General features: G+C 41.5%; 1 protein-coding gene across 2 annotated transcripts in view; it reads left to right on the top strand.

Moving 5' to 3' along the window:
• The window catches only part of pard3aa (par-3 family cell polarity regulator alpha, a), a 281,887-nt gene that overhangs the window by 22,604 nt on the left and 237,838 nt on the right, over positions 1-21,445 (top strand). For both annotated transcript variants that reach the window (XM_076290387.1, XM_076290388.1), the window contains exon 2: positions 10,354-10,455. In XM_076290387.1, the coding sequence (XP_076146502.1) occupies positions 10,354-10,455 (102 nt within the window). The remainder of the gene's footprint in view (positions 1-10,353; positions 10,456-21,445) is intronic.

The following is a 21,445-nucleotide window of genomic DNA, read 5'->3' on the forward strand; positions in this document are numbered from 1 at the left end:
TGCAATGCATGCTTGTGCATCACATGCAGTGCATATGCAAATGTAATCCCTTCATCATTAGAATTTTATTCTCATAGCTCATTGGAAACTAGCTGTCGGTTCCAGTGATTTTACAACATCTAAGGGCGTTGTTAGGCGGAGGTGGATGTAGTGTAGAGTATCGATTAGTGGTGGTGGCTGAGTGGTGAGGTCTGAAGTGACAACTTTAAATAGATTTGTCTTCAGTCTTTCAGCCTAAACTAGAAGTATGTCTTCATGTGCAAATTACGTGCAAATTAAGTGAATTTGAAGCTTTCAGTAATTAAAGCTAGATGAATAGCTGTTGATACAGTAATTAATAGTCTTATGGCATACTCACACTAATCCATTCATACCCTATGCTTTTACACATACACAGACAGACACATGGGAAATGTTATCTCGTATGTCAGTAGTGATGATGTGTTTATGATATCTGTGTGCTAACTGCTTTGATTGCTGTTAAGTCACTACAGGAGCACAATGGTGAGCACACTGAGGCACAGGTAGAACTGGTTTGAGTGAATAATACGGTGATATGTCAGTGCCTGGTGTGACTAGTGAGTATGAGTCAATATCCTCTGTTGCTATCCCCTCATGTTACAGCATGTCTCATCATATACAGTAGGATTGGCTACGTTTTCAACAGGATTGGGTAACATTAGGCCAGTTGTTTCTGCCATATGAGTAAACAAGAAGTCAAGATTTATTAGAAGATTGAGTTATTGTTTCAGATGGAAGAAAGACCCAGTCAACTCTCAATGAGTGCACCTTTAGGGAAGGTGTTGTTTTTCTTTCTCTTGTGGGATATCTTGTGGTTTTTTCCCAACCTGTTTTCACAGTTTAATTTCTCCACAGCCCAGTAGTCGTTAAGACTTGTGTAGGCTAACACCTATGCCAGGCTTATTTTGCTGCTTCCACTGGAACTAGCACTTAGTGTGTGTGTGTGTGTGTGTGTGTGTGTGTGTGTGTGTGTGGCCTCATGGGATTCACACACATAATCATCAATAATAGACATGGCAGGTGAAGGTGTTCTTCGACTGAGTGCTCCCGGCGAGTTGGTTCAGTATGGATTAGCTGTTCAATTTAAAACGCATTCTTTCATCATCATGTGTGTTCATCTGGTTGGTGTTATGTCAAAACCTAGTGAAAACAAGCCATTTAAAGCTGATTACCAGTTGTGAAGCAGTGACAATTGCATGTAATAATCATTGATTTTCAGTTAATTTAACCAGATTAATGATTTACTTTAAAGCCACTACAGGAACGCTGACTTTGATAGCTGTTTGGTTTTGGTTTTACAGAGTTGCCACATTCAACACATAATGCTACGTTAACTACTGGATTTTCACTGACCAGCCAAATAGTGTTGCGTTTCTTACCGTTCCAGTATCTTGGCCCACTGTGGCTTTGCATTGGAAAGGCCGCAGCATTACTCCTCGCTCACTAATACCAGTAAACTCAGCCCCATCTTGAACTTGTTGAGATTTCTAATCTTATTGTGTCAGACATGAAGGGCCTGCCCACCTCTTCCTTTCAATCTATTTTTTCTCACTCTCCGTGTAAGAAGATTATGGATGGCAAAGCATGTGCTGGGTGTATATCAAACTGTAAGGAGGGAACTGAAAGGGGGATGTCAGTCCATCTCCCCTCTAAGCCCCTTGCTCTACTCGGGCAGTTCCATCCTTCTGAGTAGACCTTAATAGATTTAGAGGTCCATGAAAAAAACATCCAGCCATCTGATAACCTGTGCTCTTATCAAATTTCCCCTTCACCTATCTTTCACTCCTGCAGAGATGGTTGACACTTATTGGTTAAATGCAATGTGAGTGGACGACAATACGCGTAATATAAAACCAGCAAGAATATTTTGTTTTAATCAGATGCTACGTAGTGAATACAGCAGAGGAATTATAGTTTACGGAGTTAAGCAAGTTGAGGTTGCTGTCACTGACTGAACACAGCAAAAATTAGTGGAAATATAGGCTCTTTAATTAATCAACAGTGGTGCTGGTACCTTCAGTTATCAAATAGTTACAGCTACTTCTCTGGTTTAGCAATCGGTGGCGGTGGTAGCGTAGTGGCTAAGGAGCTTGGCTAGCATGCAGTAACCTGAGGGTTCATATCGGCTTCCACCGTTGTGCCCTTGAGCAAGGCACTTGAGTTGCTCTGGGGACAATGGTCCTTGTAATATAATTGACATAATGGAAGTTGCTTTGGATAAAAGCGTCTGCTAAATGAATAAATGTAATGTTGGTGCTCTGATGTAGAAATTCTGGCTCAGGGCATTTTCACATATAGTCCTTTTTAAAAGAACCTCAAAAGAGTCCACTAAAAGGGGACCATAACAAAAAGGACTCAGTTAATTTTGTATCGTGAGTTCATTTGAAAGAGGACTGAGATCTCTTTCTGGTGCACTTCAGCTCTGGTGGGGCCTTAGATTTCTTCCTGTTCACACTATACATTCTCTGGGGGTCTCAGACCTTACTGCTTTGAATTATGGGCTATGTAGTTGCTCTGACTTGACTTGACTTGACATTATCAGCTTCAAATAATTTTAATAACTCATGATTGATTAGGTGGTTTGTTTCATATATAGCTAATATATTTTTGGGTTTAAGTTAAGTTATATAAGTATATAAGTTAATATCTGGAGTTATTGCAAAGATCCTCTTGAACCATCTATGGTTATTGTCAGTCAACATGCCAGCAAATCACACTTTCTAATTCAGAGTGGTAGGCCCGCCCCACCTGGTTACTGTTGCTATGTCCAACAACCTTCAGCTCACGTCCAAAATGACAACTGAACAGCAGTCTGTTAACTGCGCTGCAGTCAATCTCGCATTTTTGCCAATATGCTAGAAGAGTTGTACAGAGAGATAATAGATGCAGATCATGAAAAATGGTGAGCAATATCATGCTGAGTTCACTGATTTCTACATTGTCAATGACCATCATTAGCGTGAATGTTAAGAACGCATGTATCATGATTTATTATGGGGTTAACAATAATAGTTTTGATAATTAACGATATGCCTTCTCTTATGGCAAGTCAAGGATAATGATGCATTTCCGGTTGGAAAAAATACACAGAGAGCGAGGAGAAGTTTCAAAACGAGAGCGAGCAGAATCATAATTGTAATCTCGTGATTACAGTTTTATTCACCATAAGATTATTTTTCACCCCTCAGTTTCTGTATTTATGCTCTCGATTCCTGTATCTGCGCTTGTTTTTAGAGATGCACCGATATGGAATTTTAGGGCCGATAACGATAACCGATATTTATTGGTTTGTGTGGCCGATACCGATACTATAACCGATAATATTACTCTTGAAAACAATTTGTGAAAAGTGATTTGGGGAAAGCATTTAATAAGCATAATTTTATTGCAGTAATTTTACCTACCACCAAATGATGGACAGAACTCATAATAGTCCTCAATAGTACGGCAGTCAACAACATAACAGTAGCCTAGCCCTACAGTATGTGTGGCTCCTTTAAGTGAACCTGACGTCAGTGAATTGCGAGTGAGTGGCTAGAGAGTTTGAATCGTTTTCATTTAGGACTAAACGCTTATAAACGGCTCAGCTTGGAATAAGCTACAGTATAGCGACCAAATCAGAGTTTGTGAGGGAAACTTAGGTTTAGTTTCAACTGCGGGTAACTGAATAAAGCTGCAACTCCTCAGACTGTATTTTATGTCCCTCTACTCTGTTGCGCACAACCTGCTGCAGCAGAAATGAAAGGCGTTAGCCCCGAAGATTTTAATAACTAATTATGATGACCTGTCTAGAACTGAAGCACGAATGGTTAGCATATTTCTAGGTAATAATACAAAACCCAAGCTAAAGTAATGCAAATATAATACTAAAACACAACTTAGAACTAGGCCTACTTATGTACTCGTCCCACTAACGAATTTGTTTATTTGTTTCTCCGACCAGCGCGGTAAAGTGCAAACACACCAGCACAAGACGGCTCTAGATAGGGCTGAGCTCCGCTCTGTTAAGGTTAAATGGCGGATCATTCACGAGAGGGTTTTGAGATGCACAGATTCCCAAATGAACGCATATCCACAGATTTTGTTAGAGTGGTGAAATACATTCACACCGCTGACATTATATTGAGGAAAAAGTTTAGCCAACCAAGCTCAAGTAGGCTAGCTCAGTGTAGCCAGACGTAGGCCTAAATTAGGACTTTAAAAAAATATTGGCGCATATTATCGGCCAGAATTCTGTTATCGGACCGATAATAATATTTTCATTTTTTCACTTATCGGCTAATATATATCGGCCGCCGATATATCGTGCATCCCTACTTGTTTTCATTCTTTATGCACTTCCATAATTTTGTCAGCTAAATAACACCATAGAAAAAGACCAAGCAGTTGGACGTTGCTGTAAATATTCAAGCCACTTGAAAGTCCCACAAGTTCCTGTAAAGGCACCTTATCATAGGAGGTTCCTCTGTTGTGAGGTTAAGGGTGTGCAAGACCTGTGAAACCCCTGTATCAGTTGCTGCCTCATTTCCTGTGAATCTCAGGAAAGATGTGTGGGGGTGGTAAGTATTCCCTGCTAGCCCCAGGGAACAGTGGAGATGTTTCTATGTGGGACAAGAAGCAGACATTGAGAGAAAATGCTATTTTACAATGGCCAGAATGAAAGTGGGAGAATAACTGTGGAGACCGCAGGACCTTGTTCGTTATCAGACTAGATAAAATACACTAATAAATTTAGATGCCAAACTTAGAAGCAGTTGGGGTTTGTGGACATGCTGGAACACAATGTAGTGTCAACAAATCCTATGATGTAAGCAGAGCTTAGTGTGTTTATGTGCATAACGTTTCCCTCAAGCCAGATTTGGGACAGTCTGTGTTGCCTCTTCTAGGTTGTAAGAGTTTGCTTTTGTACCATATGCCATGTTCTCTCCCCGCACAGCTTTAGCTTGCGTGATGTCCTGTCTGACTATTTCCTTTGGCATATGTAAAGCCACCATCTGGCAAGTGTAGCTCCCACTTAAAAATAATAAACAAATGTATTTTGAGATTTATGCTGACTACTGTGCAAATGTGTTTGTGTGTAATAAGGCAGTTGTTCCATGGGAATATGTGCTGCTGACCCAGAGGAAATGGACATTCAAAGGAGAGCTCTGTTTCTACTACTCATAGGCCTAATTGAACTCATTTTTAAACTCCCTTTGTTTCAGCCCCAAGTCTTAATTTAAGATGAACTTAACTCAAAGGTGGTTTAAAGTCATTCAGGGTGGCACTCAGGTTGTACTATTTAGAGATCATTTATTCAGTGCAGATTTGATGTCATAAACCAACAAGGTAATGAATTTGCATCATGCATAGTTTGGATGAATTGCTGGAATACTTGAGATGGCTCTGGTGCATGAGGCAGCCTTGCATTTCCCAATGATGATCAACCTTGGGTTTACTGGGACGTGGGAACCTTTAGTATTGAGTTGAGTCAGCTCTTTTTTTTTTTTTGGTTTGTAATAAGACACCACATGCTGCTATAACTGAGAACTTACTTTAACTCTAAAGTTCATCTCCTAATTTGTGTCAGTGCTCTGGTCCGTGGGGGACATACGTAGGCTAGGGCTTTAACTGTTTTGCCTAACCCAGAAATGAGCACTTCGTCTAGGGCTTCAGAGAAGAATACGTTTCCCATCTCCGGCCTCATAGTGGTTTTAAGTATTCAGGAAATGAGTGGAGTCCATGCTGTGAGACGCCAGTGAGAAACCAGAGGCCTCCTTTTTAATGACCTAAGCCAACAAGCTCAGGAGAGGAGTGTGGAATAGCAAGAGATGTAGGACAGAGGGGTTTTGGCACTCAGCCACAGAACACTACTAAACCAGCTAATGCTAACAGGCCAAGCTAAACAAGCTGGGATTCTGTGGTAAGAGGCTTGGTGAGGTCATGGCAGAACTAAAGAAATACCTGGTCTGTGATGAGCCATTAATAATGAGGCTTCAGCCCCCCCCCCACCCCCTCTCACACACACACACAGACACAAGGTATTGACTCTTTCTGATGATGGTTATTTATCACCTTCCAGCAGCTCGGGTCATAACATTGCATCTCTTTATAGTCAGCATGTGCTTACTTCTCTACACGTGTCACCGACATTACATTAGATTTAGTCATGTGTAACTTTTATCCAAATAAAGGCGTCCTATGCAAGTTTTTCACCTTAATATGCCAGCTCCAAAGTCATTTTCATGGTAAACTAATGTTATAGGGATAATCACGTGCCTTCCGCAGCCCTAACCTAGCTGTCTACAGAGAATCAGCCTTGCTACTTGCTCTCCTCTGACCTGGAGAATTACAAATTGCTTTACTGCAATTGGACAGGACTGGACAGTAGGGGGTTATTAAATCTTTTAAATAGTCAGGTGCCAAACCATATAAAGCTTTATAGGTTATTAGGAGGATTTTTCAATCCTTAAACTCACTGGCAACCAGTGTAGACTGGCCAGAACTGGGGTGAATGTGTTCCCTTAATTTAAACTTTGTCAAAAGTCTGGCTGCTGAGTTCTGTAAGCCTGTAAATGAGAGATGGATTGTTGGGCTCTTGCAACACTGTACATTTTCCTAAATAGCCCACTTTTCATGGGTCCAGCATTTGTGTGTGTTTCTCAACTGGCTTGGCCTGATCATTTTGTCAGAGAAGCTGTGCTTGTTTGTGCTTGTACTGTACCTGCATGCATAGCATAGTGTGTCCATGTGGTCATGGTCTTTGTGATGTTTGTACATCCTGAGTAAATTCAATGATGTAGGCTACTGCCACTGCACACTGGAATAGCTCAGGATGTTGTGCTCAAGTGTCACTGTAAGGCATGTCCATGCAAGCTCTTGCTCAACAGCTTCTTATAGGGACAGAGACACAGGAGACATTAATTTATCAGCACATCGTTAATTAAACAGTCTTTGCATATACTGTAAGCTGTACAGTCGTTCTCAAAAGTAATTCTTGCATTTGTTGCTGACAAATATCAGAATGTAAGGATTTGTCTTTTTTCTGCAGCACTTCATCTGTAATAAATAGATCACTATGTTCAGTATACTTTAAACTAATAAGGGTAAAGTAAATTACATTATTGTTTTGTTGAGTGCATTTCTTCTGATATCTTTGTGACACGATGGCATTGTCTGTAGAAAGTGTGATCAGTGCTGTTCCACTGAATTCTACTGCCATTGTCATAAATGAATTAGCTAATTAATAAGAGTAACAGTGAAGCAGAGAACAGCAATTCATGGTGACCTGTGTTTCCCTGATTCATGCAAGCCTGCTTAAGAAGCCGATTCAGTACTAGCTTGTGAGGAGACCCATTGTTTGTTCTGTGCTGTGTGCTTACACACAACATGAATGTAAGGTACATGATCAGATAAGTACCTGTTTTTAGAGTAAGGAAATGACTCATGAAGTCATGTTAGGCCAAAAGTCTCATTGGCCAATATCTCATTGACATTACACATAGTGTGAATCTGTGTGTGATTGTATGTATTTGTCGTAAAACAAGCTCTTAATGATTTGGCAAGGCAGTAAATGGCCTGCCGACCTAGCCGATCTGTGCTCATATTTCATGAAGAGGCAAGTAAAGGGGCAGGTAAACAACAAGGCTGTGACTGCTTTGTAATTCATTGCAGCACTCACAGAACACAGGCAGCTAGCTTGTATATTTTTTGAAAGTGACATATTTTTGAGATGGAGTCACAATGGTGCTGTTGATTCAGTAAAAGGTGTGTATGGGGGTTGGGAAGATTGCTGAATGTCTGAACCTTGCTTCCCCTGAAAAGACAACATGACCTCCCAGGTTGAAAATATAACGTTCAGGACTAAATGTAAAGTCTTGTCAGTTTCTAACCATAAGAACAATATTTGATTGAGAGAGGGAGCTCAGTAGGTTTTTTTTTTTTTTCTTTCCTTGCCTTCTTTCCCAGCCCTCATGCCTGATGGATGGAGCCCCAGTTGTTCACACAAACATCTCTGTCTCCCCTTTATTTTCTTCTACTCCCTTTGCTATATTGGAGTCAGTGTGTTTCCTCCTGTCATCAAAGTGGATTTGTGCTTTCCACAAGCATGAATTCACAACTGAATGTGCAGTCCATAATCTGTGTGTGTAGGTGGCTTGTTGCAGATAAACAATCGTTTGATATTTGGGAGGAATTTCTCACCAGCCCGTTTGGAGAGTATGATTAATACACGTGCTGTGTGTGTGTGTGTGTGTGTGTGTGTGTGAGAGTGTGAGTGTGGTTGCGTGTGCACTTTTCTGCATGAAGTAGATATAGCCAGATGTCACTTGTCTTGGGGGAAGGTCCTACCTGACCTGTCCATTTTTAATGTCACATGAATCCACTGCTCATCCCTTGCCTCATTGCCTTCCCACAGGCATCTTTTTTCTCTTCTTGCAAACCGTACAGTTTTGACTGAAGCTACTAGTTTGTTCTATTAAATTTTTCATAAATAGAGACTCAAATTCTGTCTTTCTCTACAGAGCTCACACATTCTTTCCTCTGTGTCACATTCTCACACACACAGACACACTCTCACTCTCACTCACTCACTCACTCACTCACTCTGGAGTGACTGCATACAGTGGAATGTTAGCAATTTGGTCATATGTCTTTTGGGTGCTTACTAATGCATATTGTAGTTGGTGGGCCGTGGGCACTGAATGACCTCCAACTCTGTAGACATGACTATCTTGCTTAAACGCAAAAGCAGCATTTAATCTTAAACAGCATTCAGTTAATACCACTTTTACATGACAGCATCTTACATACTCAGTTGAAATTCTCTTTGTCTTTGAGTGTCTGACGTTGCTTATAAAAATAAGAGTAATCTTATTGATTGTGGGTGCACACACTGTTGCTTGTTGAAGTCTGCCTGAAGGCATGAAGCCACAAAAAGCTCAAGAGTAATAATATATAATATATTTAATTTGTATACTGACCCTATTGAATTTGTTGAACTGACCCCTGGGGGGACACCATGAGTGACTGTGTTGTTGTTAACAGTTGTTTATGTATCTGTAATGGTGTTTGTCAGAGAGATAAGAGATGCTTTAGGTTGAAGAGGATGAAATGTTTGATGGTATCTCATGGCTTTGTCAGGGTACACGATTTTTTTGTTGGACATTTGATTTAGGATTGACCATGTTGCACTATGCAATCAAAAAACCATACATTCTTGCAGTGTCTTGGTCGGGAGATTGGCTGCATTACAAGATCATGTATGCTATCGTTTGTGTCGTGTGTCATCATAGTGTCAGTGTCAACACGGGTGTCGTAGGAGATTCCCCCAAAATTCTGACATGCTAGACTTTTCTTTGTGGTGTCTTGGAACGTCACAGACAATTACACTACAATACAAGACACGTTCCTCCTTCAGCTGGATATGTTGGGCAAAGTCAGGCTGAAATCATGCAATCTCACTAGGCCATGAGGCTGCGCTGATGACTAGGAGGAGGATGGTGTGGAAACTGGAGTCGGCAGAAAGGAGGATGTCGTTGGTGAAGAGCTATGCGGTAGAATGGTAGAATGTAGAATTTTTATTTTCCCAGAGTGTGAGTGTGATTTCCATCTCTCCCTCTCCCCATGACTCTTTGTACTGTGTAGATACTCTGTGTGTTCCGTTCCATTACACAGTGAAACATGTGACTTATTCTCCGTTTTGTGATGACAGTGTTTGGATTTGGTACTGCTGCAGCAGTCTGTGTGTGTCACAGTTGTTTGAGCTGTCAAGCCCATCTGCCTGGCAGCTCTTTCCCAGGGTGCCTTTCTCCCTCAGCTATCCCTCAGCAGTTGATGAGATGTGTAAATATCCTGGAATGTGCTTCATGTTTCACCTGGAACTGGGGCCCAACAACTTGTCAAGCCATGCACATCTTCCCGGAGGCCAATATCACTTCACCAATGTTACTTAGCTATTTGTTTGGTATTCATTAGCCTAGCCCCAGACCATAGTCAAAATCTGCCCTCAAATGCAAATGAAAAACTGCTCACATCATATAAAAGATACAAGAGGATTAAAGCAGGGAACTTTGTTTTGTCTCTTTATCTCATCTTACTATCAGAAAACATACAGTATCATCAAACTGTTTTGAATATAGTGTACAGGGGTAATAATTCTCCGAGCTATCAAGGCTTCTAATGCACCCATGTGGTTAGTTTAATGTATACGGAGTAATAGTGGTCTTTCAGTTTTGTGTCCATTAGTTTGTGGTCAAGATGTTTAGCCAAATTACATGGGCTGGATTTAGCACCTAATTAAATTCACTTATAATCTCCTTTCTTTCTCTTTATTTTTCTCTCTCTCTCTTTTAGGACCAAGCATACTGGATTCAGGTGCACAGGCTGGAACATGGAGATGGAGGTATTCTTGATCTGGATGATGTGCTGTGCGACGTAGCGGACGATAAAGACCGGGTGAGTCCTCCTTGTATGCTGTCATCGTCCAAATTGTGAAGGCATTCAGCAGGAGGTAGTTTTGTTATTGTTGTTAAATGTTAATTAGGTTAGGTGATTTCAGACAAGCTGTCATTATATTTCTCTCTGTTTTGCTCTCTCATTATGAGTGTGGTCAGTACTGGCCTGCTATGATTGATCTGATCTGTAGATGATTTGGTCGCTTCAGAACCAATTTGGCTGATTAGAATGGCAGTGGTGGTGTAACTGAATAGCTTCAGCTTTGCAGTGATACCCAAAAAAGTCATCAAATATTTAGTAAGCAAATGCTCCTGCTCATAGAAGCAAGCACTTGCTTTCCCCTAGCTACGTTTGTGTCCTCTCTCTGTCCCTCTTTCCTTTTCTCTCTCTTTCCTTCAGGCCATTCCAAAGGCCCCAGTCACAGGATAGGATACACTTATGGGATGTCTTGTTTTAGACTTCTCATTTTGTATTTGATAATATTAGAAATTTGTAATGAGACAGTGGTATTAAGATCCATGATTTATTCCTTCTGTCTCTCAGGGAAAAGATAATTTGGAGCCTTGGCCAGATTCACTTATCCGATGGTTACATGTTGTCATTGAGTCATTCAGCTAATTAGCATTCTGTTGTGAACGTTGATGGATACCCAAGCTAATCTATGCAACTGGTCAGTCGGCAAGTGTTCTTCCGTTTTAAAGGAAACATGATGGCCACAAGAAAGAAATGCTACTCATTTCTATCTCTTTTCGTGTCCAAACCCTCTCTTTCTCTGCCTGTTTTACCCTCTTGTTCTCTCAATCCATCCATATTTCTTTTTGCCTAATTCATAATTCATTGAAAGTTACGCTTCAAAGTTATGACTCTGGTGTGTGTCACTGGAGTGCAAGGCTTTGTCATCATTTGCCATGCATGATCACACTTCCTTACCAAGCTGAGATGCATCAAACAAGACCTGCAAAGACTAGAATGGTCTACAGTAACAATGCCGTCATACAAAACTCTTCCAGTAATATGTGCTGAGTCAGTACACAATCACAGATCATATTATTAGACTGTTTTTTTGCACTCTCAGAATGTCACCTGTCTGCCAATTTTTCTGTGTTGTGTATGTATGCAAATATATATGGTTAAAATGTAAAACATAGAACCCACTGTTTCAGTTTGGATAGATAAACATGGTTAGATATCATTGACTGCTTTTTGGTTTGCAAAGTCTACAGTGTTGTTTATTGTTATTAGTGTTTCCTATCTCAGCCAGTTGGCTATAAATAGCCATGCACATTTGACTCTGGTCTAGGGCTTTCAGACCTGTGAAGGTTAGATAATGGGTTATCCAAGCATGAGAGCATACCATTCAAGTGTATATGTCTGTCCATCCAGTGGACCCCAGAAATGTGTCCCCTCCCCTTGGAGGTGGTGGGGTTGTGGGTGGGATGTTGGCTGTGCATTGTGTGGGTGTCATGGCAACTGCTGTGGCTGGGCCTGTACTGTGAGATGAGAAGCTGGAGCATTATTTGCCTCTCCTTGCCCGCCCCCTTGTCTCCCTTCCCTTTCCTCTAGCCTGGCTAGTCATCCCCTCTCATCTTTTTCTAATTTAATCAACCCCCTCCTCTCCTGCTTATCTTCTACCTCCATTTCTGCTCCTGTGTAAGAGGAGTAGTTAGTCTTCCGTAAACAAATATACTGTACTGTGGGTCCAAGTACCCAAGAGTCTCTCTTGTAACCATGTGTTACAACACCATAGGAACATAAACCCTCTGTTCCCTTAGATGGTCTAGGGATTGAATTTGGTGGTTATGTATTGTTAATGAAAAAGGAGATAGATGGCAGGTTTAATTATGGACTGGGCACTGGCAGACACATTAGCCAAGCCATCTGCATGAACTATGGTTCCCATTTTAATGACACTGTATGGGTAAGCTATTTCAGATCAGACAATGGTTCTTTTTCCCTTTCTTTTCTGTCTCTCATTCTCCTTTCCCCCATCTTTGCCTTTTCTCTCTTATTCCCACGCTCAGTGTCAAAGTTACACCCTACCACTATTGATACAAATGATTATTTCATGGTTGCTTCAATTACCTAATTGTGCTCATGGGGAGCAACTACCTTGTCAACGACTGCTGTATACTGAATTAGCTGGTATAGTTGATTGTACTTGACACACACTGAATTACTGTATATGTTCTTTCATCCACAAATAGGTAGGCAGCCAGTTTTCCAGTATGTATTTTGTAATCTTGTTACTTTTACAATAGCCTAGTCTACAGGAGACAGATGGTGAGAGAGAGAAAGCACTATGTCAATTTTTCTCATTTTCCTTTTTTTCCTCATTGACCTGCATTCATTATGCCCCCTGTCTGTGGGATTGTGGTATTGCAGCAACTTCTCTGCCCTCCCTGCATATGTATGACATGTAAGGATTCTGCTTGCTGTTGTGAATTGTGTGACTTATTATTTGCTACCCTGTAAAATCATTGGTAGTAAAGTAAAATCTTTGAACACACTTATCGTAACAACACAGGGTGTGTAAGGTGGTTGGCCACCACAGGTTCTTTCTGCTGCCTCACACTCTCTTTCTGTTTGTTTTGATGTACTCTAATGGCCGAGAATCCTCTTCATCCCATCATATAGAGATTATCCTAATGTGGATCTATGGTAGAAATGGTGTCGCTAAGATTGTCAAACTGGATTAAACAGCAGGGTTAATCCACTTCTCCGTCTCTCTGTGTGTGATGGTTTAGATATGGCAGTCAGAAGCTGGCTTAGGCAGTCAGTATGAGTCTAGACAAACTCTAGGTGGGGATAAGGAAACTCTTAAAGAGATCAGAAGATTGTTAGGTAGATATTCCAGGTGTTTGTTTAAAATGTTCTAATATAGGTCCTACGAAGACTCAATTCACTAAGGTGGATGTTTGCAGCTAAAGCTTGTTTCTTAAAACCTTTTGAAGTGTTCACTTAATTATTATTGTAACACACAGGGCTGGTCTCATTTTGGCTTCAATTGCCTTTAGTACACCTAATGTACAAAGTATGCTGTTATTGAGTCTTTAAAGTTTTTTGGGCAGGAAGAGTGAAGGGTTAACATATCTGACCACCCATTGTGTATATTAGCTCAGTTACCATACCTTGAATATAGTCGAAAGCCAACTCTAACCCAAGTCAAAATTTGAAGGCTATTTGTAGTTCTCATTATCAATATACATTTAAATAGTTGGTGGATTTACGGAATAAAAGTGAATCACTGGTGTCAGACTTGCAAGGTGGTGGGAACCGAGACATCTTTGTCTTTTTCGAAAGTCAGTATGTGGGGTCTTCTTTACCACCCAGGATTGGAGTTTGGATATGCCTGGCTGTCCAGTTAATGTTTTCCCTTGTGGTGTGCTCTCCCCCCTCCCCCCCCTTCTCATGGTCATCTGTTTGGTCTTTCAAGTGAGGTTTCAGTCTGACTCATGCTGTTTGTGTAGGACCCAGAACGTTTCTCATGTACTTTTAACTTCCTGCACACATTTTACAACTAATGTCCCTTATTACATGTATTGAAATATTCATTGCAGGCCAGAGAGACGAAGACAATAATGATATTGTTTTTGGAGTTGTGTGATGTCAGTGATGAAATTTGTTCAAGGAAGAATGTGTAAAGAAAGAATCTCAGGTCTTGCATATTAAATTGTATTGATGACCAGACATCCATACAGTATGTTGCCCTGTTTGCTTGTGAAGTGGTTGTTGAAACAGTGTGTGTTGGCCTTGTGTTCCCCATTACATGACAGTCAGATGAGATGGTCAAGGACGAGAGCAGCCATCAGGTCTTTGGCATGCATGTCACATTGCATTGTCACACATGTGACACAAGAGCGGCCTCAACTCTGTTCTATGAACCCGGCAGGACGCAGACTTAGTGTGACTATGACAAAATGCAGATACTGTTTGAATACACTGTGTGTATTTGTGTGCATTCTAGAATGCTAGAGGTCAGTTTTATGAGTTCTTTAAGTTCAACAGCTGCCTGAAACCCACCAAGTAGTGCCCAGGAATGCACACAGCACACCCATAGCAGCACACTTCAAAAGCAAAAGTAAAATATGGCCAGGTTTAGTCAGACAGGCTATGAATGCCAATTAAATGAAATCACCAGCATGCAACACACATATCCCTGCCCTGAAAATGTCTGCTGTCTGGTAGGTAGGACAGTGACTTACACAAATAGTAGCTCCACAAACCACATTTAGTCAGCGTCTGTGCTGCCACACACATCATTCTCGATTGCTGCTAGCATCTAACTTTAAACTCTTGCCTCTACTGTCAGGGAGACTCTGTGACCCTCAATTCACGGCCTGGCAGAAGGCACCTCCTCTGAGTCAGTGTTTGGCTTTGGTGTAGTTCAGCATGCTGAGCTCATTTGTTCCACAATGCAGTTTCTCCTCCTTCTCTCCACCCCCCCCCCCCCCCCCACCTCCTCTCCTGTTTCTCTGGCTTGTTGGGGCATCCACCAAGCCTGCAAGAAGAGAGGGTGGGAACAAGGAAGAGGAGGGCATGAGCAAAAGAGGAAGTGAGAGTGAACGCAGTAGGAATGTCGATGCGCATGTGTTTTTACAGTGTCTTTATGCAACGTGATGGTGTCTCACTTGATTAACATAAACAGACAATGGATAATGAGCTGAAGTTAATTGAGATGTTCCCAGGAAGACACTGGTCAAAGCACAGGCATCTCTTGGCTTGATTTATATAACCGAATATTGCATTATATTATTCTGACCCCCTTTCACTCACTGACTGGGACTTGTAGCAGTTCGTCCTTCCATTCTAAGTCTAATAGTTGAACACACGCATACTCACACAATCTGAAATTGATGAAACAGATGTTTTTTCATGATTATGGGCCCAATTTTCTAAGGGCAAAATTGCCTCTCTTTGCCCAGTACGTACACACACACACACAGACACACACACACACACACACACACACACACACACACACACACAGTCTGTTTCTTTTAAATGAATTTCCCCAAGATATTGCCATAAGTCCTCTGAAAGATCACAAGTGGGCCTCTACATTAAGATACGATTCATATAAGATTGGCATCTCATTTCAACATTCTTTATTCTCAGTTTATTAATTGCACCCAGGCAGCCATCATTCAATGACATTCGCTCATATCTTTACTCATAAGCATTTGCTGTTGTGCATAGAGGGGGTGAGGGCCAGATAGTGGTGTGAAGTCTGGCACTGTGTCAGAAATCTGTCGAGGTTGAAGGAGTATTTAATACGGTCTCATGCAGTACTTCTCTGGCCTGGAATGTCAACTGCTGGCTCGGGTTTACTCAAGTCTGCTGGCCAGACGGTGGAACTTTTAAACCTACTCACCCAACGACTCATCTCTCTCTTTCTCTCTTTCTCTCTCTGTCTCTCTGTCTTTTTCACACACACACACACACACACATACATACATACATACATACATACATACATACATACATACATACATACAGCACAGAGTAGTGTTACTCTGATTTACAGACAGATATATATTTGACATTGATTCATTGTAGGTAAACTGAGTTCAACAAAAGTTAGTTTAGTATATAAGTATGGTGAAAATGATGGTTTGTGCCATTTCATAGATGGATGCTGTATACACACACATACGCTGTACGGCTGATTATTTTATCTGAGACATTGGATTTCTATTGGCTATTATGGGTTGATGAGTTGGCAAGATAAATCTAATTTGGCTCAGGAACGAAACACGGACAACATGGGAACCCCTTTACTGCAAACAGGTTAATATGCCGTGAACAGTTTTATCAGATTTGAACTAGGGTTAGCGGAATAGCTTAACCGGTACATTACTTTCATGACGTCACTATTTACACAGTGGCCGGTCCTCCACTAGGCACTCCACCCATACCATTCAACAGTTGGGTTGTGCTCTAAAGCCAGCTGTTAAAGAACATTCCAGACAGATTTACTGTGGCCTGCATTGTGGTCAGACTTTGTGTAGATTCTTCTGGAAATGGTACTGTCATGACTGATGGAGCAAGTAAATGTGGTGTAACTACTGACATTCCTCACCACTCCAAACAGAAGAACCCATTAACAACTATTGTTACCCTACTCTGTATTTTTAGGGTGTAGAAAATATTATGATAATTTACACATATTAAATAGAAACAGCCTTTTGCTAGGCTCTATATAATGTGGTTGGTATTGGTTGTTATATTGTTTACATATTAGTATTGACAGAGTAAATATTTGAGCCTACCGCTTACAGTATGTTGATTTAAAATGAGCGTTCCACAAAATTAGCTATGATGCAAAAGTGGATTACGTCACTTTGAAATCTAAATGGCCCAAATGAAAGAAAAACAGCAAGGCATAGCAAATATGAATCAGAATCTTTATGGCCCTTTATTATCTTTATGATCATTGCATTCAGTTTTACCCTGTATAATTCATGTGATTCCATGGTAAGATGTATTCATTAAGACATTTGGCAATCTGATGATATGTCATAAAACACTCACTTCCTGAAATGCAGTGTTACGGTCAACGGAACTTTGATACTCTTGACAGCCTGTTAAAGGCCATTGCAGTTTCACTGGAGTTGCACCTCCCCCTTGTGGCGTGTCAATGGTAGTGGAATGCCTCCTCCCTCCCTATTCAGAACGACTGAAAGAATTAATTAATGAACGTAAAGCACAACATCTGTGTTATCGTTCTGGAGGTTGTATAGATCCTTTCATGGAATTTTCATTATCAGCATCATAGTTGGCCCCACAAGACTTCCTTTTTAACATTATGTTATCTTAATGCAGAGGAAGTAGATTGGGGCCCAAATAGAATGTTCAAGCATTGTTTTTGTTTACCTTGTTGAAAGGGTCCATACATCAACATCTATGTCATCATTCTCAAGGTTGTATACATTATTATACAGTAGTTATGTGCAACTCAGATTTTAATGAGGCATGGTTAGATGAACAGGATAAAACACACACACACACACACATACATATACATACACATACATACACACACACACACACACACACACACACACACACACACACACACATTTTATATGACTTCCATTCCCTCTGCAGGTTATCTGCTGCTCATGGAGAATGCATTAGGATAGGTCATGTTTGAGCAGCTCCAGGCTAGGTGCTGCAGTAAGTGTCTATTTCTGTTGTCTCCCCCAAAGTGTTAGCAGGCACCTGTATGTTTGAGACTGGGGCTGGGGCCCTGAGGTTAACTTCTATGATGTGGGATCTCCAGGGTTGTCACTAGGGGTTACTGCAATGTTCTGTGACCTAATCAACACAGGAGGGTTGTGGTCACAGAGCTGTCAGTGTGCTGCTTCAGTAGCCTCAGGCTGTAGAGTGAAGGGAACAATCATCATCATCTTCATCATCATCATCATCACCACCGACACTGCCACCAGTGACGGGACAGTACCTCAGTGCAAGAGAACATTTGCACACACACACACACACACACCTTCTCACAAAGCCATTTGAAAATGAAGCTCTAATGTTGGATGACTTGGGCAGTGACAGCAGTGACAGAAAGGTCTGTCTGATAAGTGACAGGACTCGAGGTGGGAAAGAGACACTCACACACCCATGTTGAATGCTTTATGTGATAGGTGAATGTGTACTGTGGGACTGTAGTCAGTAGGTGGCACTGTAGCCATGGTAATCAAATTTAGTTAAGAAGCTCACTGGGACTTTTGCCATGCTGGCTGCATGGGTAAACCTTCTGCCCAATCAGGGCATGTCGATTCCATGGCAAACATAATGCAGATTGAACCTGTGGACTTGAGCCACCAGTTGGAATAATGTGGGTGTATTTCCATGGAAACCATGCCAGTGTGCCAAAATGGCACCTGGGTTCTCAGTAGAGCTCTTGCTGTGAGCTAAATTGTGCAGCTCTTAGAGTGGCATTCCAGCAGCTGCATCCAACCTATTGTCAAAAGGACATAAATAAACCCCCAAAGACTTCAAAGACTGGACTGATTTGTTTTCTGTTTGATTTGTGAGAGAGGAGGAAGTAATGGTTTGGCCTTGATAGGAAAAGCCTTTGCCCCCTCTTTTCTCACTAATCATTCAGATTATTGCAAATCTGCTTTTGCCAGGTCAGACTACCACAGGTTCACAGCACAATAGTATCAAAGCAAAATTTAAGTAACTGATTGATTCTCTCTGATTAGCCCACTTTCCTAAAGCTTTTTACTTACATTTAACTCCTTCTAGCCGTAATTGCATGTGTGGTTGGCCATGTCTAACTCTAGTGTCTCCAGGCATCTGTCCTGACTGTCAAGAGGCTGAGAGGGGTGAAGCCAGGAGGAGAGAAACTCACTTCATGTCATCCGTCATCTAATCAATATCGCTCAGACTTCAATCAATCCCCCTAGTGGGACTTCACAAAGAGAGAGTCAATGCAGGAATCTACCACTCTTCTTTGTCTTGCTTCTCCCTCTTTCTTTCGCCTTCTGTCTCTTCCTCCTATTCCTCTCCACACATTCTCCTCTTCATTCTTCTTCATTTGGGCAATGTGCAGAGGTACAATCTTAAACCGATGTCAGATTTTCACGGAATATGTTTTCTCTGTAGCTACCATTTTATATCTTATTGACTAATGCAGATGTAAATCCAATTACCTAGAACAGACACCTCGATCTAATATGGAGGATAAGAAGAAGGGTGTCTGTTGTCTGTTTATTCAGAAGGAGCGTCATTGATTGCTCAGGGTTCAGACTGATAAAGGACGGGAGGCACAGGGAAGGAACAAAGGAGAGTTATCATGTAGAGTAAAAAGGTATGGGAAGAGTACTATTTGTCTGGATCTAACAGAATTGGGAGTTTATTATCCTCCATCATCTGCCTGGAAACTCAGCTCTTTGCTGAAGTTTATGCTTGTAGTTTTTTTTGCCTTTATTCAGTAAAGAAAGACAGGAATGTATTGGGAGAGGGAGATTGTGAATGGGATTGGGGAATCACTGTAGTTCGAACCTATGTTCCCAGTGGGCATTTTTGACCCATAGCTCCAGTCTTAAGAGCCTTTCACACCAAGAACGATAACGATAACTATAACGGCAAGAAAGTATAGTTCTTGCTAATATGAATGACAACGTCCCCACACAAACTATAACAATGAGGACACGAAGAACAATATTGTTGGGGATCACTTTCAGAGCGATTTTGAGAACGATAAAAACCTGACAGCCAATCAGAATCCATCATATTTTAGCCATCACATTCATCAACACGAGGAGAGACTTTCCTCACTGTTGGTCAGGGTGGACGCTTTTATCCTTGTAGTTATACTTTATATATATATATATATATATATAGATATAGATATAGATATATAGATAGTCATTGTTCCTGGTGTGAATGGCCCTTTAAGGGTGGGGTGCCAGGTATACAGTGAAATCCCTGTCACTATGATCAGCTTGGTTTCTGTGCTGAGATCACAGGTGTTGGGTCTGGTTCCAGATGACAGGCCCTTTGGAGTAAGCAGTTTCCCCCTTCAGTCTCACCAAATGCACTGTCTGGTTTATTTTCTGAGAAAAAAGCCCATCACATCCCTGAAAACACTCTCAGAAGATGCTTGATCAGGAGGTGATGTTTTTTGTATCACTTGACAGCTGTCAGGTCTGGTTGCACTCTGCCGTTGAACCACTTTGCCAAACAGAACTATTAACTAGCATTGAAAGCACCAAGCAGTGTGTGTGTGTGTGTGTGTGTGTGTGGGGGGGCGGGTGTTTAGGGTGTGAGGCGCATTTGGGTCAGGGTGCCATGATGCCTCTAAATGAAGATGACAGACTCAGACTCCCTGCTGGGCTCTCCCAGTTCCCCTGGAGTGCAGAGCACAGAGGACACAAAAACATACACACACAGAAGAGGACAGATTGTCTCAAATAAAACCCTCACACATAGATTTTCCCGATCTAGCTGAAAACTCTGTCATTCAGGCTCGAGTGCACATATGTACTCTTTGGTCATTCAAAGTCTGTGGGTGAACAAGCATAGCAGTTTGCCCTTGTTTGCATGCAGAGGTTTTCAGTCTTGAAGTCATCATTATTAAATTAATGTTACATGACTAGACTCTAAATGCCTTTTTACCCAGTGGTCGTCTATGGAGGTCAGACAGCTGCAAGAGTGGCTATTTCCACATTTTTGTGTGGTTTGATCTTCTCTGTGTTTCTACACTGCTGTCTCTGAGATGGGACATGTACTCTGCGAAGATACTCTTGTTTTAGCACAAATGTGCAAATCTACACTGCAAAGCAAATGGCTATTAATTCCTTGGAAAAGCTGTGTGGCTGTGACATCTCATCTATCGGATGTCACAGCCGCATGGCTCTTCCAGGGATGTTTGAGTGATGTTTGAATCCACCAGCTCTTTATGAATGAAAGACTATGGATACCTCTCAAGGCTTACCTCTGGCAGGAGATGCCTCTTCCATTCTTCTTTGATGCCAAATGCTTGTATTGATCACAACACATATCAGCTCGTTTTTTTACACTGGTGAAAAACCGAGCTCATCACTGTCTTCAGTTTCCTCTCTTTGGTCAAGGGTTGCTAGTGTTTATTGTGTATACTTCCATGATGTCGAGGTATCAAGCACTTCTATATTTCTACTCATCATGTACGGTTGCCACGCATTTGATGATTTATTTCAAATGCCGGGAACAACTGCTGCAAGTTCTTTGTGCTGTTGCCTTTGTTTGAAATGCCACCCTTCAGTCCCCGGGCCTGATTTGGTCTCTTTTTCTTTCATTGCGGCACATCCCTCTGATTCCTCTGCGTGTATCAAACAGAGTTGAAGTGAGGTGAACAGGAGTTGCGTAAGCATTGCGTGGCTGAGCCAGCCAGGAGCACTGAGTGATTGGCCTCTCTAATTCCTCACAGTCTGTTGGCCATGCACAGCTGTGTGAGCAGCTAGGGGCTCAATATGGGGCAGGGGGCCGAATTTAG

The sequence above is a fragment of the Alosa pseudoharengus genome, unplaced genomic scaffold, assembly GCF_046254945.1.
Source record: "Alosa pseudoharengus isolate Yale_2024_CS ecotype anadromous, Long Island Sound unplaced genomic scaffold, YU_APseudo_1.1 YU_APseudo_1.1_scf_18, whole genome shotgun sequence".
Lineage (NCBI taxonomy): Eukaryota > Metazoa > Chordata > Actinopteri > Clupeiformes > Clupeidae > Alosa > Alosa pseudoharengus.